The 17,296-nt window shown below is 37.6% G+C and overlaps 1 protein-coding gene across 1 annotated transcript in view; it reads right to left on the bottom strand.

The window, feature by feature from the left end:
* The window catches only part of lamc1 (laminin, gamma 1), a 59,337-nt gene that overhangs the window by 15,762 nt on the left and 26,279 nt on the right, over positions 1-17,296 (bottom strand). The window contains 5 exon segments of the mRNA XM_058748820.1: positions 223-411; positions 1,630-1,716; positions 1,719-1,795; positions 5,551-5,681; positions 10,214-10,518. Of these exon segments, the coding sequence (XP_058604803.1) occupies positions 223-411; positions 1,630-1,716; positions 1,719-1,795; positions 5,551-5,681; positions 10,214-10,518 (789 nt within the window).

Here is a 17,296-nt window from a genome sequence, read left to right as displayed (position 1 = left end):
AAGGGTAGCACTATCTGTAGTGCTGGCCTCAGGCTTTTTTTTATGTAGGATATTCCAGTTCAAACGCAACTAAACTAATCATAGGCAATTTTGTGGACATTACACCAATGAAAATGATACCCAAATAATCAATAAAAACATTTTTCACACAATTTTATTTTTTATAGGGCCAGCAGAGAAGGCCCTGCTTCCCCTGATGGCCCACCACTGCTTGTTACGCACCAACAGGGTTGCAGCTGCAGGAGAGACAGCGCTGGGCGGAGGGATCTCTGTAGTAGTTATCCAGGCATCGCTCGCAGTTCGGCCCATCCGTATTGTCAGCACAGTTGCGGCAGTGACCTCCATGACCAGTGGCACGATACAGCTCAGGATCGAAGTAACATTCGGCACTCTTTCCATTACAGCTACAAGCTGAAACAGAGAGACAAACTTCAGTCAGAACTTCAATGTAAATTAACATGAATATTACGCACACAATCACACTTGAACGTGAAATAAACGCTTGAAAAATCTGGGGTGGTAAAGGAACTGAATTACGCAGATGTGGTTTGGCATTCATCAGGATTTCGAGTAAGATTTCTGCTTCAGCAATTAGTGGACATGTTCATGAGAGAGAAATGGAAAGCGAGAGAGACAGTGGAAATAAGATGATGGAGGAGCAGGAGCTGTGTGGGTGTGAGAACACTGGGTCTCAGGCTGCTGTACATCAGATGTGCACATTAGTCATGCATTTCCAGGAAGTGTCTGCATGCATGTGTCCAAAGAAGGGGAGGGAGGACACCAGACACCCCTTCCATATACAATATAACTTTGGTTTAAGAAAACAAAAATGACTCAGTATGGAGGAGGTTAGTCTGTGGGGAAAGACTGTAGTTCTCGATGTACTCATGACCGAGGTCAAATGGGTGGGTGCATCTTTTTACTTATTCAACTCAATTTCTGAGAAGACATTAATGGGATACATTACTTTTTTTTTCTCTTGAAATACAACAGAAGGCATTATCTTAAGCATGATTTTCGAGCACTTGCTTTCCGCACATGGAAAATAAATGGTGATTTATAGGCTAGCTTTAAAAAAAACATTAAATCATCATTAAAATATATTAAAACAGTGAGAGGAACAGAATCTCATTTGCACCCTTATTACAGCATTTTTAAAATTTTAATTCAACAAACGTGAATGAAACTCGAGATCTCTGGTAGAAAAAAATAGCAGTGAATAACTAGTGTTGTTTATTATTATTTTAAAAATGCAAAAAAAAAAAACCCCAAAACATTTACTTTTTTTTAAATAACCTTATGAATATCTGTTGCTTTTATTTTCATAACTGCTGCATAAAGGTAAAAAAAAAATTTTATATAAGTGTTAACTGGTAGTGTATATACACATAAATATTTAGAATATAGGGCACAAATCTGTTTCAATAAAAGATTATGATGATTGCTCAATTTATTGAGCTTGGCAATATAAAAAAAAGGCTCATTTTTATACAGGTCTAGAATGATATAATGGTAAATAAATAAATCACAATTTTCATTTTTCCTTTACATGAGGAAAACCACTGAACGTAATTTTTTTTTTTTTTTTTTTTGAGGAAGAGTCGACTAAACACTGAAGACCAAACTTACGCAGGCACTCGTTGGAATTGTCAGCAGTGGCTCTCCTCCAGGGACGGTCATTGTAGAAGGGCTTGCACACGTTGCAATCTGGCCCTCTGTGTTGTGTTTGCAGTTACACACCAGCTTGCTGCGCTCGTTCTTCACACACTCGCTGGCATGGCCGTTACACTTGCACCTGGGTGGGGAGGGGGAAGGTAACAGACCGGTCAGGTGCAAAAGGGCCACCACACAATGATAGGGCACACTTACTGTATGTGTACACATCCTGCCGCTGTTGTGCGTAACACAAACCATGCAGGCACAAACGTGCAGCAAAGCTGTTCAAACACAGAGCTCTGACGATGTTTGTTGAGCCTATCACTGAAATGTCACAGCACCTTTGTTTTGAGATTGAGTGGCTGATGTCTGTGTCTTTATCCTGCCTGCCCTTTGATACAGCGGCAGAGAGTACAGTACAGCACCACTACAGTATGCAGTGCTTTTGACTATTTTTAGTCCTTTTAACCTTTTGGTAAATATCACATATTATAGCATATCAAGCTGGAAAACGTATTTCAATTACTACATTTTTAATTTTTTTTTTTCAAAATCTTAAAAGTCCTTATGACTTGAGCACTATATTTTAAGCCTTTCTCACTAGTATTTTTATTCAAATTTAGGGATAAAATTAAATAATATTTTAATATATTTTTAAGAAATTATGTGTAATTATATATTGAATGCATTATATATTTCCAAAATGCACAAACATGTACAAGAGACTGCCAATTTCTTTATGAGATAAGAATAATATTTTAATATATTTAAGAAATTACATGTAATTATATATTTAAAAAATAAATACATTTATAATATATTTCCAAAATGCACAAACCCATGTACAAGAGTGCTGTTAAGAAGACTAAAATGGAAACGATATACAGCATCAATTCCAAGATGTGCATAGAGAGAAAAAAAATATATATATAAATAAATAAAAATAATTTTTTTTTCTTTTCTTTTTGTATATATATATATATATATATATATATATATATATATATATATATATATATATATATATATATATATAGGTGCTGGTCATATAATTAGAATATCATCAAAAGTTGATTTATTTCACTAATTCCATTCAAAACGTGAAACTTGTATATTATATTCATTCATTACACACAGACTGATATATTTCAAATGTTTATTTCTTTTAATTTTGATGATTAAAGCTTACAGCTCATGAAAGTCAAAAATCAGTATCTCAAAATATTAGAATATTTACATTTGAGTTTGAATAAATGACCATCCCTACAGTATAAATTCTGGGTATCTCTCGTTCTTTGAAACCACAATAATGGGGAAGACTGCTGACTTGGCAATGATCCAGGAGACGAACATTGACACCTTCCACAAAGAGGGTAAGTCACAGAAGGTCATTACTGAAAGGTGTGGCTGTTTACAGAGTGCTGTATCAAAGCATATTAAATGCAAAGTTGACTGGAAGGAAGAATTTGGGTAGGAAAAGGTGCACAAGCAACAGTGATGACCGCAAGCTTGAGAATACAGTCAAGCAAAGCCGATTCAAACACTAGGGAGAGCTTCACAAGGAGAGAACTGAAGCTGGAGTCAGTGCATCAAGAGTCACCACGCTCAGGCGTCTTCAGGAAAAGGGCTACCAAGCCACTTCTGAACCAGAGACAACGTCAGAAGCATCTTAACTGGGCTGTGGAGAAAAGAACTGGACTGTTGCTCAGTGGTCCAAAGTCCTCTTTTCAGATGAAAGTAAATTTTACATTTCATTTGGAAATCAAGGTCCCAGAGTCTGAAGGAAGAGTGGAGGCACAGAATCCATGTTGCTTGAAGTCCAGTGTGAAGTTTCCACAGTCAGTGATGATTTGGGCTGCCATGTCATCTGCTGGTGTTGGTCCACTGTGTTTTCTGATGTCCACAGTCAACGCAGCCATCTACCAGGAAATTTTAGAGCACTTCATGCTTCCTTCTGTTGACAAGCTTTATGGAGATGCTGATTTCATTTTCCAGCAGGACTTGGCACCTGCCCACACTGCCAAAGGTACCAAAAGCTGGTTCAATGACCATAGTGTTACTGTGCTTGATTGGCCAGCAAACTCGCCTGACCTGAACCCCATAGAGATGGGGCTCATAACACCTGAGCAGTGCCACAGACTGATCGACTCCATGCCACGCCGCATTGCTGCAGTAATTCAGGCAAAAGGAGCCCCAACTAAGTATTGAGTGCTGTACATGCTCATACTTTTCATTTTCATACTTTTCAGTTGGCCGAGATTTCTAAAAATCCTTTCTTTGTATTGGTCTTAAGTAATATTCTAATATTTTGAGATACTGATTTTTGACTTTCATGAGCTGTAAGCTCTAATTATCAAAATTAAAAGAAATAAACATTTGAAATATATCAGTCTGTGTGTAATGAATGAATATAATATACAAGTTTCACTTTTTGAATGGAATTAGTGAAATAAATCAACTTTTTCATGATATTCTAATTATATGACCAGCACCTGTATGTATATATATATATATATATATCAAATTAATCAGCTACTATTTCTTCTTTGAAAAGTCTATTTGCTCCGATTTAATAAAATGTATAACAATTTTCAGCAGAAGTGTCAATTTGCAAAAATTCTCTTTAACAAGTGATGCAGCTTTCATTTCAAAATTTGCTTCTTTTTTTTTCCCCCTCCATAAATTAAATTTGCAACTTGGACAGAACGCTACACAAAATAACATGACAAAAATATACTGAAACATGAGAAAATTTGTTTTAAAGCTTTCTTTCTCACTAATTTCAGTGACAGTGTTTGGGCACAAAATCTTATTTGTCCTCAACTCCACTTTGTCATGAGCACACAGCAACGAACATATTCGCCAATGGAGATAACTTGACAGATGCCTCAGAACAAGAGAGGGCTTGTGCAGCTAAAGCCACCTCTTGCACATTGTCTCAGGTGATCCTTGGCAAAGCCTCATGGAAAAGGTGACGTGAGGAATAACAACTTGGTGGAGGATGTGCACTCATCAGACGTGCATTCTTCCCTAATCCTAATATATATTTATCACGGATACATTAAAACTCCCAGTATGCTACGTTTCGGGTGATCAGATCATGTGTCTGCTGGACAGGAGCTCAGAGGCTGTGAGGCAGCAGGTGTAAATTATTCCCTTTGGCCTCGGTCTTGTTCCCTTCCCTTTCCAGACTCTCTGCCCGCATCATTCCAGTTCCACTGCGCTCTGTAATCCAGCACTCCCAGGCAGGAATGTAGGGAATGTGGGCTGTGTAATGGAAATCTGCTCCACATTTCAAACAGATTAAGGTGAAAAGACATGCAATGGTGCACCTAGAGATATTTCACACTTGCTCAACAGCACTCTGATCCCTTATACGGGCTTCTTCAGCATGTCCTTCATCCCTAAAGCTCACTGTCATAGTATATGGAGGTAAAGATGTAATCATTTCATTGCAGTACCTAGAATTCATTGTTTTGGTCCATTTCGCATATACAATTGAACAAAACGGTTTAAAACAAAGAATTACTGTGCTATTATCTTAACTATAGGCTCACAAATGAAGCAATGCATCCCAATCAACCTATTCTGCTCAAAGCATGAAAACTCACACCGCAGCGATCTAATCTTTCAAAGCGGTGGTTCATTTCTTTTGTTTGCACACTGAAAAAACCTCATATCATCTTTCGGGTCACATGTCCAGCATTCCAGATGGAGCTGTTGATATCCGTGGTCTGAGTACAAGGAAGATACGTGAATGCCTCATAAAAATACATACTAACATATTTACGCAGGAGAGTGAAGCAACAGAGAGAACCACTACCAGAACAGCTGGAGATGCCGATTTGAACTCGTGTTACGTTCAGAGAACAGATGTTGAAACTGAAAAAGTACCTTCCTCCCACAGCGAAGTCAGAGATAGCGTAGTAGTAGGATTTGAGGACTTTGGGATCATTGAAAACTTCATCTCCAAAAGTGTTTAATCTGTTCAGGGTCACTCTGATGTCCGTGGCAGTCACCCAATCCTGATAGAGAGAAACAAATTTACAAATTAGGCATTTAAAAAAAAAAATTACAAAATGAGACAAAGAATACAAGAATGTAGACAGAGAAAGGCCAGTCATAGATGAGCATGTAACATTATTGTTTTTATTTTTTGGAATAGTTATGACAGAGGTTTTAGCAGGGAAGAATTCTTCCCATCTGTTCTGTGCGCAGATGTCTAAAGAAAATAAATCCTCAGGCCTCTAATCTAAACCAAACCTGCTAGAGTCACGTTGAGGCACTAATGTCTGCAGAAAGGTTTCATGGGAAGAGAAAAACACCAGTGTGCCGTTTAGCATGCAAAAGTCATGTAGAATGATGTTGCGCAGTGCTTGCAGTTGAACTTTGGCTGTTTGCGGCCACATGCTGGGAGTGCCAATGGGAACAATCTCAGGAACCAACGAAAACATGAGTCAGACCAAGACTTTAGTCCTGTTCTAAAAGCTTTGCAAGCATTTCCTCTGGTTTCGCTATAAACCGTGCGAGTTGTTATTTTACAAGCGGGGCTGACAGAATAACACGGGAGGTCAAAGTGGAACCAGGCAACCCTGTAACAACGGTGAACATTTTCAGTCCAATAAACTCCACCGAGGAGGAAACCTCTTTAAGTCATTCTGACACCTTATCCACAGCTGACAGCCGTGATTCAGAGCATGTTCCTGTTTGGGAAGAGAGCCAAAGACACCACAGTTCTCTTCCCCTAGAGAAACACGTTACATAAACAGATTTATCACACTGAAATGTGGGGATCATCAATAATATCAGATTTTCCTCACACAAAGCTATACTATATTTAGGGATGAGCAGTATGATCAAAATCTTCCATCAAGGTGTGAGTAATTTTATGTCACTGTTACAGCATATCACAAATGTATTTTTCACAACATCATTTTAGCTAAATGATTTTAGTTACATATTTATATTGTTTTTAAATTACCATTTAAATATATAGATAGTATATTCAGGGGTGCACATAAGTTTTTCAGCTCGTTTCTTAAATGAGAACCTGGAGATTTGGTTTGGTCCTCACACGGGCTATGGCATGTAGTGTGACCCATAAAATATAACTATACAATTTTTTAAATAAAATAACTAACTAAAAATCATAAACCAAATAATCAAGTGTGATAATACTATTTTATTTTAAAATAAAAAGGGAGTATTACATACAAATGCAATTATTTTATAGTAAACTTAAAAATAAAATGCTAATATTTTTATTATTATCATTATTTTTATTTTAATTTTCATCATTTTCAAACGTAAAATCAGCGAGCTTTTATTTTTGCGGGTTGCCGGTGTCCTGACATTTTATCCTACCCGTCAGATTTTCCTACCAGGGCTTACTGCGCATGCGCAAATCAATTTTGCGTCTTTTTTCTCATGTTGAACAATAATATTTAATGTATCTGCATTACTGTATGGGTAGGTTTAGGGTTGGGGTAGATGTAGACATTAATAAAACACAATCTAATAGGTAGAAAAAATTATTTATTGTTGGTTTACAGTAGCTGTATCCCTTCTAGTTACAACCGTGAATAACACATAATTACTGTATTTGCTTTAATGTACAGTTTTGCTTTGAAAACGGCAGCGGGTAGCCTAGATTATGCTTTCAGTTTGGATAGAAATCTTATACGTTACAGTTTGTCGATCTAAAATTGTAATTGTGCATCAACAGCCGTCAATAGCTAGAATTTAGCTAAATTCTGCCTAAATTCTAGACTCTGAATATGGAGTTTAAAATGTTTGCACTACTTCATAAGGCCATTTTGTGAGCTTGACAGTTATAGTCACCATCCGCTTTCATTGTCTGGAAAAGAGCAAACAGGACTCCTATTGTGTTTCGCGGAAAACTTACATCATGTGTTTTAAGCAAAACGATGATGACAGGATTTTCACATTTGAGTGCACTTTGACTTTAACCCTTTTCAGCCCCCAAGAAATGTGATACAACAAAATCTAACCATCAGCACTGCATGGAAACAAAAGAGAGCATATAAAAGTAACAGCTAATTATCAACTAATGATATTAAATGACAAATGATGAGTGAAGCCAGTTTGTTGTGGATCATGTTCAAAGACCACAAACAAACTAGTCATCTTCACTCATCACACACTTCTATAAAGGACCTGGCATGACAGCCACATAAACCCACCGAAACAGATCCATTCCTATAAAAAGAGTTTGGGCCTTTGGTATTAATAGCTTTACGCCACATGAGATGTCTGATATGGGAGGTATCTGGCGACAGGGCTAAAATTGTACATTTGGGTAAAGGTAACATTACATTTGAAAAACAACATTACAATAAATAAATAAAAATAACAAAAACAAATGTTTGCCATAATAATACTGCTTAATTTTGTTAATTAAAAGCGCCCTCCTACAAGAATATAAACCTCTACATATATTAAATTCTCTTTTGTAAATTTGAGACCACTTGGATTGGATTTTCGACAAATGAAAGCAAATGGTGAAAAAACTGATAAAAATAATTCAAGGAGACACAAATCAACACAAATCCAAGTGTCATAGCTCTTGCATGTATGCTGCACGTTGTCCATCACATGCACACACACTTTTTTCCAGCTGTGTCTGTGCACTGCCAAGCACAATCAGAACGGGGTGGGAAATCTGGGGGTGTCACCTAGTAACATGTTGCAACTGTTGGCTGTGCTGAGAGAGCGGGAGGCGACGTAGCACCTGGACAGCGCACCACGGGTCTCTCGAACACACAGCAGTCAGCCTGCCTGCTTCCATGCATGAATTCAGCCATACATTATCTGCCGTCCACCCACTCCTGCTCATATCTCACACACTTAACCTCTTTTCGCCTCCCTGTAACCACGGTAGCATCTTGTTTTGGCTCGGCATGCAGACCGCTTTCTCTGCCTGACAACAAATTCCATAGTCAGCACGCGGAAGGACTGACTCAGCTCACATTAGGTTGAGAGTCTGTCTCTTATTCAGCTAATTAGTCTGAAAAATGTTTTTTTCTGTGGTTGTGGTCTCAGGAAATATATCAAGTTCTGGTGAAATGAAACAATGAAACAGTAGGACTTTTGCATTTGTGGTGTGTAACGGGCAGAAACATGTCGTAAACCTATTTAACAAAAAAATTGATGCTTTTATGAAGCAACTTAATAAACCTCTGTGAAGTTGGCACCCCATAAAAGGAAATAAACACCAACACTGTGCCATTCGTTTGTGCAGATTTGTGCCGCAAAAATGAACGTTTGTGCTGGTTTGGTGTTTGAGATATGAAACGTCATTCTCCACCCCATGTTGCCCAAATTGGCGCAGTTCATTTGTGCTGGGTTTGTGCCGTTAAAACAAACACTGTTTCTATTTTCCTTCCTTAGATATAACCAAATTGTTTTTGGGAGCTGTGATGTTACTCTCCATCCCAGTTCATCCAAATCGCACAAAACTGGCGTCATTAATTTGTGCTCAATTTGTGCTGATTAGTGCCGTTGAAATGAACATCATATATATTTCCCCTTTTTAGAAATAACAAACATAATTCGGGGCAGTGACGTCACTCTCCACCCAATGCCCTCCAAATTTCTCTAAACCGGTGCTGTTTGTTTGTGCTCGATTTGTGCCGGTTTGTGTCGTTAAAAGAAACCAAATCAGCACAAACGTAGCACAAACAAATGGCGTGATTTCTTTTTATGTGGTGCCAGCTTCACGGAGGTACAAAACCATGGTGGTCAGCCATGAAAATAAATAAATAAAACAAAACAAAAAAATATATAAAGTATTCACCAATAAAAAGTTGGGGCTAGGCAAAATTTTGTCTTCGAGAAATTAAAACGTTTATATATAAAGGATGCACTGAATTGAACAAAAGTGACAGTAAAGATTTTCAGAGACTCTTTCCACAAAAACATATTAACCAGCAAAACCATTAAATATACGTGATAAGAAATGTTTCATAAACACCAAATCAGCAGGTTAGAATGATTTTCTGAAAGATAATGTAGCACTGAAGACTAAAGTAGTGGCTGCTGAAAAATCGGCTAGGAATACATAAACTAAATGCAAAACAATCATCATTTAAAAGGTAGATGTGATCTACTTCAATCCTACTACTATTTTACCATTACTTTAACATTTGATCAATTTCTAAATGACTTTCTGCTACTGCAGTTACAATAGCAACTTAATGCAACTTCTTTTCCAGAAAATAAATGGAAATTGTTGTTTTATTGTTATATTTTGCAAATACTAATATCGCTCACATGCAAACACTTCTAAATTATGAGCTGTTTGTTTGAGGCTGCGGAACGTTGCTCAATCTGGACTGAAAAATCTTGGAAAAGTAACTTGGCTGCAATCGCACATTACTACACAACCACACATCTGGAAATGGAGTTTTCGATTCCCTCCAACAACTTTGTTATGTCTGAGACTGTGAGTGGTGTAAACGCTTTTCATGAGTGAGTTAGAGCAATCAAGGGAAGGTGAGTGAGAACTCAAAAAGAGACAAATAGAAGTCTGGTTTACCTGCAGTACAGGGCTGTTGTCAAAGTTATATGCACTGGGTCGACCCTCGAGCGTAGAGAAGGCCACGTTTCCTCCGGTGAGCGGTGAGATGTCGCTAAACTCATCTGTGCACAGAGCCTGCTGCTCGTCTTCACCAGTGCGGATGAAGCCACGGTTGATCTTGCTGTAGGTCTTCTCGCAGGAGCCGCTGTAGTACTGGTAGGGAGTCCAGGGCCCATCTTCACCAGTGCGCTTGTAGATGGCAAAGCTCTCAGGACGGCTGGTGTGAAACTTCAGACGCACATAGGTGATGTCGAAAGCCTTGCCTAGAAGATGAGAGAAGGCAATTTTAAGCCCTGCAGCTTATTCTTCAGTCCTTCAAAACACACTGAAAACACTAAATTTTAACACTATAACGCAATGAACCGGGGATGGATGGATCAAACAACAATTTTAAATAGTTGGGCACACGATGCATGGGAAAGTCACAGATAAGCATATTATCAGATACGGTGTGGATATGCAGAATATATTTAGGTAAACAGAAGTGAGATTAGTGAGGTGCTCTTTAATGTACAGGGACTGCAAGGCAGATATCACACAGATAGACTGGTAGTAGTGTCTGCAAGCTAAAGGTAGAACGGAGTTCAGATAAAGCGGAAGATGACTGGAAACCATGCGCTCTCTTTTCTAAACAATCTTCGGTACGGTGCTTTGGTACGGCCCACTAGCAGATAGAGCCGGATTCAAGGACTGGATAAGACACTATGTCAGCACTGCAGGTGTCAAACATACACACATCTCTGAAAGATTGCACAGAAAAAGGGATCAAGGTTAAGCAGACAAGCCTGATATTACACACAGCTGGCATAACGCCATGCAAACATAACCTTGTTTCACTCAAAATGCCTCAGAACTCCTTCCTGTCTGATAAGATCTGCAAATCCATGCCCTCAAATTTCCATTGTTCTGCTAATTTTTTCCCCTCTAGCTGCTGAAATATTCAGGACTGTAAACACCTTAGAAATTAGAGGGGGGCGCCCAAATTTTTGTGATTGTGACATAATATTTTTGAAATGTATAAATACAATGACCTGAATACACCACTTCTATGATGAACGCATTTAATTTCGGATTTAAAAAAAAAAAATTAGTCCAGGTTGTAAAATATCAGGTGGTGTTTATTAATTAATTTATAGGCTATTTCTAAGAAGAAAAAAAAAAAAATAATAATAATAATTCAAAAAATAATAAATAAAGATGTTAATTCAAAATGTATTTGATTGTTACTCCACCTACACTACCTTTCATTTTCAAAACTTGGCACATTTTAAACTAGTTTTTTACTTTTTTAATCTGTTTTAAACTACCTTTTTATCTCTGCTGCAATTGGAATCATTTTATCATCAACCAGCCTGAAAAAAAAAAAAAAAGGACTAGAAGAGCATAATCTCGCACCTTTTTTTTTTTTTTTTTACAAGAAGCTTCGTTTTTTGTGCTAGTCTGGATTTCTGCAGCTTTGTAAGGTCCTCCAGCAATTATACGGAGCGTGTAAAAACATATTTTTGCATGTCTGAGCAAGCTATGGGTGTTTGGGAGAGACTGCAACCAGGGGCCAAATGGAAATGGTATGGATCATTTATTTAGTGTGAAGAAAATGACACCATCTTTCAGCAAGGCCACGGGGGACCAATGTTTGCTTTAGCAAAGAATTTGCTCTCCAAACAAATCCACAAAACCTAGGGACAATTGTGTGTCAAGCAAATACACAGGGATTGCATCAAAAAGTTAAACTAAAGCAGGGACTGATTTTAAGCAATGACAGAGACTCATACCTTGCAGCAGTCTCTGAGGGCATTATGACTGTTAACATGAAATTGAACTTGCTGACTTTTAGCAGCCCCTGGCAAACATCATGCTGTCAAGGTCAAAGTTCAACAGAAGGGAGAGAGATTTTTACAATTGGGCGTGAGCTTTAAGCTTTTCTGTCAGTGAACGAGCTGAAAATGCCTCATGTAGTGTTTAACAAAAGTTGACAATGACTCAAAGGCGAATCAAAGATTTCAAAGGATCAATCAGCACAAAATAGCTAGCTGTCATGCTCCAAAAAGTATTAAAAACAAAATCCCAGAGAACTACTTCATAAGATTTTTCTTTACACAAGGTATTGTGTGGTGTCAGAAGACCTGGAATATGCAGAGCATGTAATATGGATGCTGTTTTCTATACAATTTGCTATACAAATTCATGATGTTCATTTTTAAGTGAACTTGCACATGCACTATAACAAAAACAGAGCTTAAAAAATAAATATAGTTCACCCAAAAATTAACAGTGTCAATTTATGTTACGATCCAACTTAGAGACCAACATTAAAACCGTTCAGAAAAAGAATTTGAAAACAAACTGCAATAGCCAGGGATGAAATGTACGAATAAAAAAGAAAAAGCAACAAAAGTCAACCAAGAGTAAATGGACTTAGAGAACAACTTAGAGCTAGCTAATCTAAAACTACCTCTTCCTCAGAATTTAACCTTCATAACTCCGGAAACAAAAACAAAATCACAAAAGCAATCTCGCAGGTCAGAAACACTCACTAGCCTGTAACAAAAACAAAAACAAAACACAAACAACAAAACAACAAGTTGTCCTCTGCCCACATGTTGTTCCAAACTTGTATGACCTTTTCTTTTGTAGAACACAAAGAAAAATATATTTTTGTCCATACAGCGGCAATTGTTTTGGACCCCATTGACCTTCATTGTATGGGCAAAAACATATTTTGTGTTCTACATAACTAGGTTTGGAAAGACATTGGGGTGAGTAAATGAGAGATTTTTAATGTTTGAGTGAACTATCATTTTAAGTGACCAGAAACAACAAAACAAGACTGCACTGGCCTTTGCAAAAGAGTGAAAATGATGACGGTCATGCTCGTGAAATAAGACTGTATTCCCTTGCATGCACACTGGGAAAAACCAGGGCAGCACAACAGTGAGTCAAAGGTATTTTCCAGCAACACTTATCCAATAGTTGTCCATATTTCTTATAGGCCTTTCAAATTCTACTCCTCTCTTGGCGGACAACTTACTCTTACTCACAACCATTATCCAGATGTTTTCAAGCCATGATTTTTACCTTAATTTGTCTCTTGATCATAATCGCAATTCACTTCGTCATCCAAACATTTGCAGAAACATTGGGCCTAAATAGAACCATTTCCCAATTCAAGTCCCACTCTGAACCCTGGAACAACCCAAAGCTTCCACATATGGCACCACTACACCATGGATCCGACAACAGCAGGATGACTTTTAAAACCCAATACCCAAACAATGCAATGCCTTAAAGCGTTCATATGTGAGTCGTACATGTTCTTCGCTGACGTCGTAGCGAACAGTGCCATCATTGATGCCTCACCTCTGAAGTCTCCCCGGCATTCTTGCAAAACAACACAAACCAAATCTTTTGGCAAAGCCGTGAAGAATCGAGCCAGAAGCTGGCTGAGAGGAAAACAAAAAAGCTCCTTCACGTAGCCAATGCGCTTCAGGAGGACAGACAAAGAGCACTTGAGCACTGACTCGTAGTGCTCACTGGAGCAGTGCTGGAGCTCAAAGGCATGACTGAAGCCAGGGCACACATGAAGAGGAAAGGGTCAGGCCCTGTGGGGGACGTCACACTGGACTGTCTTTGAACTTACACTTGATGACATCTCATCTTTGTCACCAAGCCATTGGAGACTGAGAGGGTGTGATTTCAGGGTCTACATACTGTTTCAAACATCTCCAAACAATGTTGGAAAGATAATAACAGTAAAATACATTACATTTATAATTATATCATCGCAGAAAAGGTGATAAAAAAATCCTAATAAGACACATGCAGTCAGATTAAAAAAAATGGAAACCTGATGTTCTCGTGATTCCAAAAATATTGCACATCCTTTGGGCGATTAATCATTTCCTTTGGGTCAACAAAGCAGACATTACACAGACCTAAACCATCATCGACTGCAGCTGTGAGGGAAGTAGCCACAGGTGTCTCCTGAAGCTGAGAAAAATCACAATGAGCAGAAGGAGCCTCTTTCTCAGAGTGTGCACCAGCTGGTAGATATGCTAGGATGGAGAACATACTAGAAGATATGAAACAAATGAACAGAATATATATTTCAGAATGTAAGAGAATTTGTGGAGATAGGCGTACACTTTATTTAGCCTAGTGCTCATTATTTACTATTATTGTGTGATTGCTGGTTTTATTTGATAATTCTCATGGGAAAAAGTCACTCTCTGCTCATGAACTAACTCGACTGATGTATTGAGGTCTACTCCAGGAGTTAAAGCTTTTCACAAACTCAACTTAATTAGGCTTATATGGAGGCAAATTGAAGTGCTCTTTTATCTTCATATTAATGGGAAATTCCTCTGTGCCTAATCACTTATTCATTACTCAGCCACTGAATGCAGATATTAAGTCGACTTTAATCCATAAATACAGTGGGGTCTAAAAGTCTGCTACTCCTATTGAACTTTTTTGTTTAAATGTAATACAATTTTTAATTACTTTTATAATATTTAAATTTGCTTATTTGATTGATTACCTAAAATATTTTATTTCTGTAATGCATAGAAAACTATTTTCTGCCTTAAAACCTACATTATAATTAAAAACATACAAAAAATTCTTATTTTTATAGTAACTTTTTAAAATGGAAAAAAAGTCCACATTTTTCTAAAAGTTTCAGATATTTGTATCCCACAGTATATTCCTAATTTAAGTACATGTAAATAATGTAATAAAAATGCTGCCACATTATTTCGCTCTTGAAGAAGCTGTAAGAAGTCCATGAAGAGTGGCACCTGAATGACAGCAGTATGGGTTTACCCAGAACTGCCCTGAACAGAAGAACAAGAGAAATTCCACCACTCCTTTCAGAACAATCAGGGTATTGATGATAAAAACTGTGGGGCTCCCCATTGTGAGGCTGAATAGATGTACATTTCCATGCCGCTCAGATCAAACTGTCTCAGGCATATCCACCATCAAGATCTCTGCAAATATCAAGCACAGCTTTCAAATTATCAGACAGGGACATTCTATTCCACTTCCTCTGTCTTTCACAATCTGTCCTGTCCTGACTCACACAGACACATGCAGTCATATCTTCACCAAATACATTTTTTTTCTGCCTTACAAAGTATCAAAACCAGCTGCAGACTTGTGTAACTCAACCCACTGTGAAATCTCATTGGTCTAAAATCTTGCTCCACGCCTATAAAACGTCTGATTTTGCATTTAGTATGGAAAACATATCACATCGGGTTAAATTAGAACACTTATTATACAGACAACACTCTTTGGGGTGATCTGGTTCATGTGCCTTGTTAAAGCTCACAATATCTCTGGTTATCAGCCTTAGGTACCGAGCCTTTGCTGTAAACAGACTCATTAGGGTGCGATTTCTCTCTGTCTCATACCTGTAACCAAACTGAGACTGTGTGACAAGGACAAGAGGAGTTGGGACTTGGGAGAGGGGTGGTAACTGGCTGAAATGTGACTGAAAGAGAGAGAGGGAACATCTGTAAAATAATCAAAAGCAAGGATAGAATGACTAAGAGAAAGAGAAAAAAAACAGAAGATAACATCTAAGCCACACATGGTTAAATGAGAGATTCATCTTGGTTGAGTAAAAACTGCTGCCATAAACAAGTACGTAATGAACAAGGAAGAGTAAAGGAAAAATAGCTACATTAAGCATATCATGATATCATGAAGCATTTTCCATGGTTTATGTGATAAGAGGTTGTTGTTTTATAAAAACATACTGTATGTTTCAGAACTCAAAATGTCATCCACATCAAAAAAATCATGGGTTTGAGTGCAAAAGACTTTACTGCCATTATAAAAGGGGAAAAGGAGGAGATGTAAATGTATGGCATTACATTTAAAGCACATCCTCTGAAGGAGGTGAGGAAGCTCATGAAACACCACTGTGCGGTTCAGTGTGGCTTAACTGGTCATTATGAAAGATGAGAGAAGGGCTCAGGCAACACGCTGAGGCTTGTGTGTTAACCATAAAAACACAGGCCTTGCTAACCCACTATTCCATTCGATTCCATTCACTAAGATATTTAAGAAAGTTCTACTTTTACTCAGCAAGGACACAGCAAGGACACATTAAATTGAACAAAAGTGGCAGTAAATACTTTTAGATTGTTGCAAAAAAATCTATTCAAAGAATTCTGAAAAAAAAAGAAAAATCAGTTTCTATAAAAATTATTGAGCAGCAAAATTATTAATAATCAATATTAATAATTCATAATATTGATGACTCCTGAGCACCAAATCAGCAATGATTTCTGAAGGATTGTGAGACACTGAAGACTGGAGTAATGGCTGCTGAAAATTCAACTTTGCCAAAAAATTTATTACATTTTAAAATGTATTAAAATGGAAAACGGTTGTAACAATATTTCACAATATTACTGTTTTTTATTCTATTGTTGATCAAATAAATGCAACCCTGGTGAGCATAAGATTCTTCTTTCAAAAACTTAAAAAAAAAAAAAAAATCCTACCAGACATCTTTTATTGTTTTATCATTTAAAAGGTTGCTAAATTTTAAATGTTTAACATTTTTTATTGTGCATCTCAATTGTGACCCCTCACAGTGTCAAAGCATTTCAGCTGCTGCAACACTGCAACTCTCTCCCCTTTGGCATAGAACTTTGTTCTACATTCTGTCCTTCTGAAGTCCAAGCTAGATTGCATTCTTTATGTTTTAGACCCATGGCTTGAATTTTAAACCAGCACCACAGACAGATGTGTGCATTGTGCTTGTGACGCTATATCATAACATTTCAGAATGAGTCCAACACTGAAAAATGAATGAAGAAAAGCAGCAGCTGTCTAAAGAGACCACCATAAATCCACTTTAAACAGAGCGTGAGGAGAGACAGTGACCGGAGCCTTGAGACGGGAACACATCGGCCCTGAAAGAAAGACTAAATTCAGGAACTGAGGAGAAAAAAAAAAAAAATGATTGAAGAGATACTCTACATCCTTGAGTTTTCACTCCCACTAGAGTTTTCAATGGCTGCTTAG

The sequence above is a fragment of the Onychostoma macrolepis genome, chromosome 02 (assembly GCF_012432095.1).
Source record: "Onychostoma macrolepis isolate SWU-2019 chromosome 02, ASM1243209v1, whole genome shotgun sequence".
Taxonomy (NCBI): Eukaryota; Metazoa; Chordata; class Actinopteri; order Cypriniformes; family Cyprinidae; genus Onychostoma; species Onychostoma macrolepis.
Note: the sequence above shows the minus strand (reverse complement) of the source record. Positions and strands in the feature narration are given on the sequence as shown.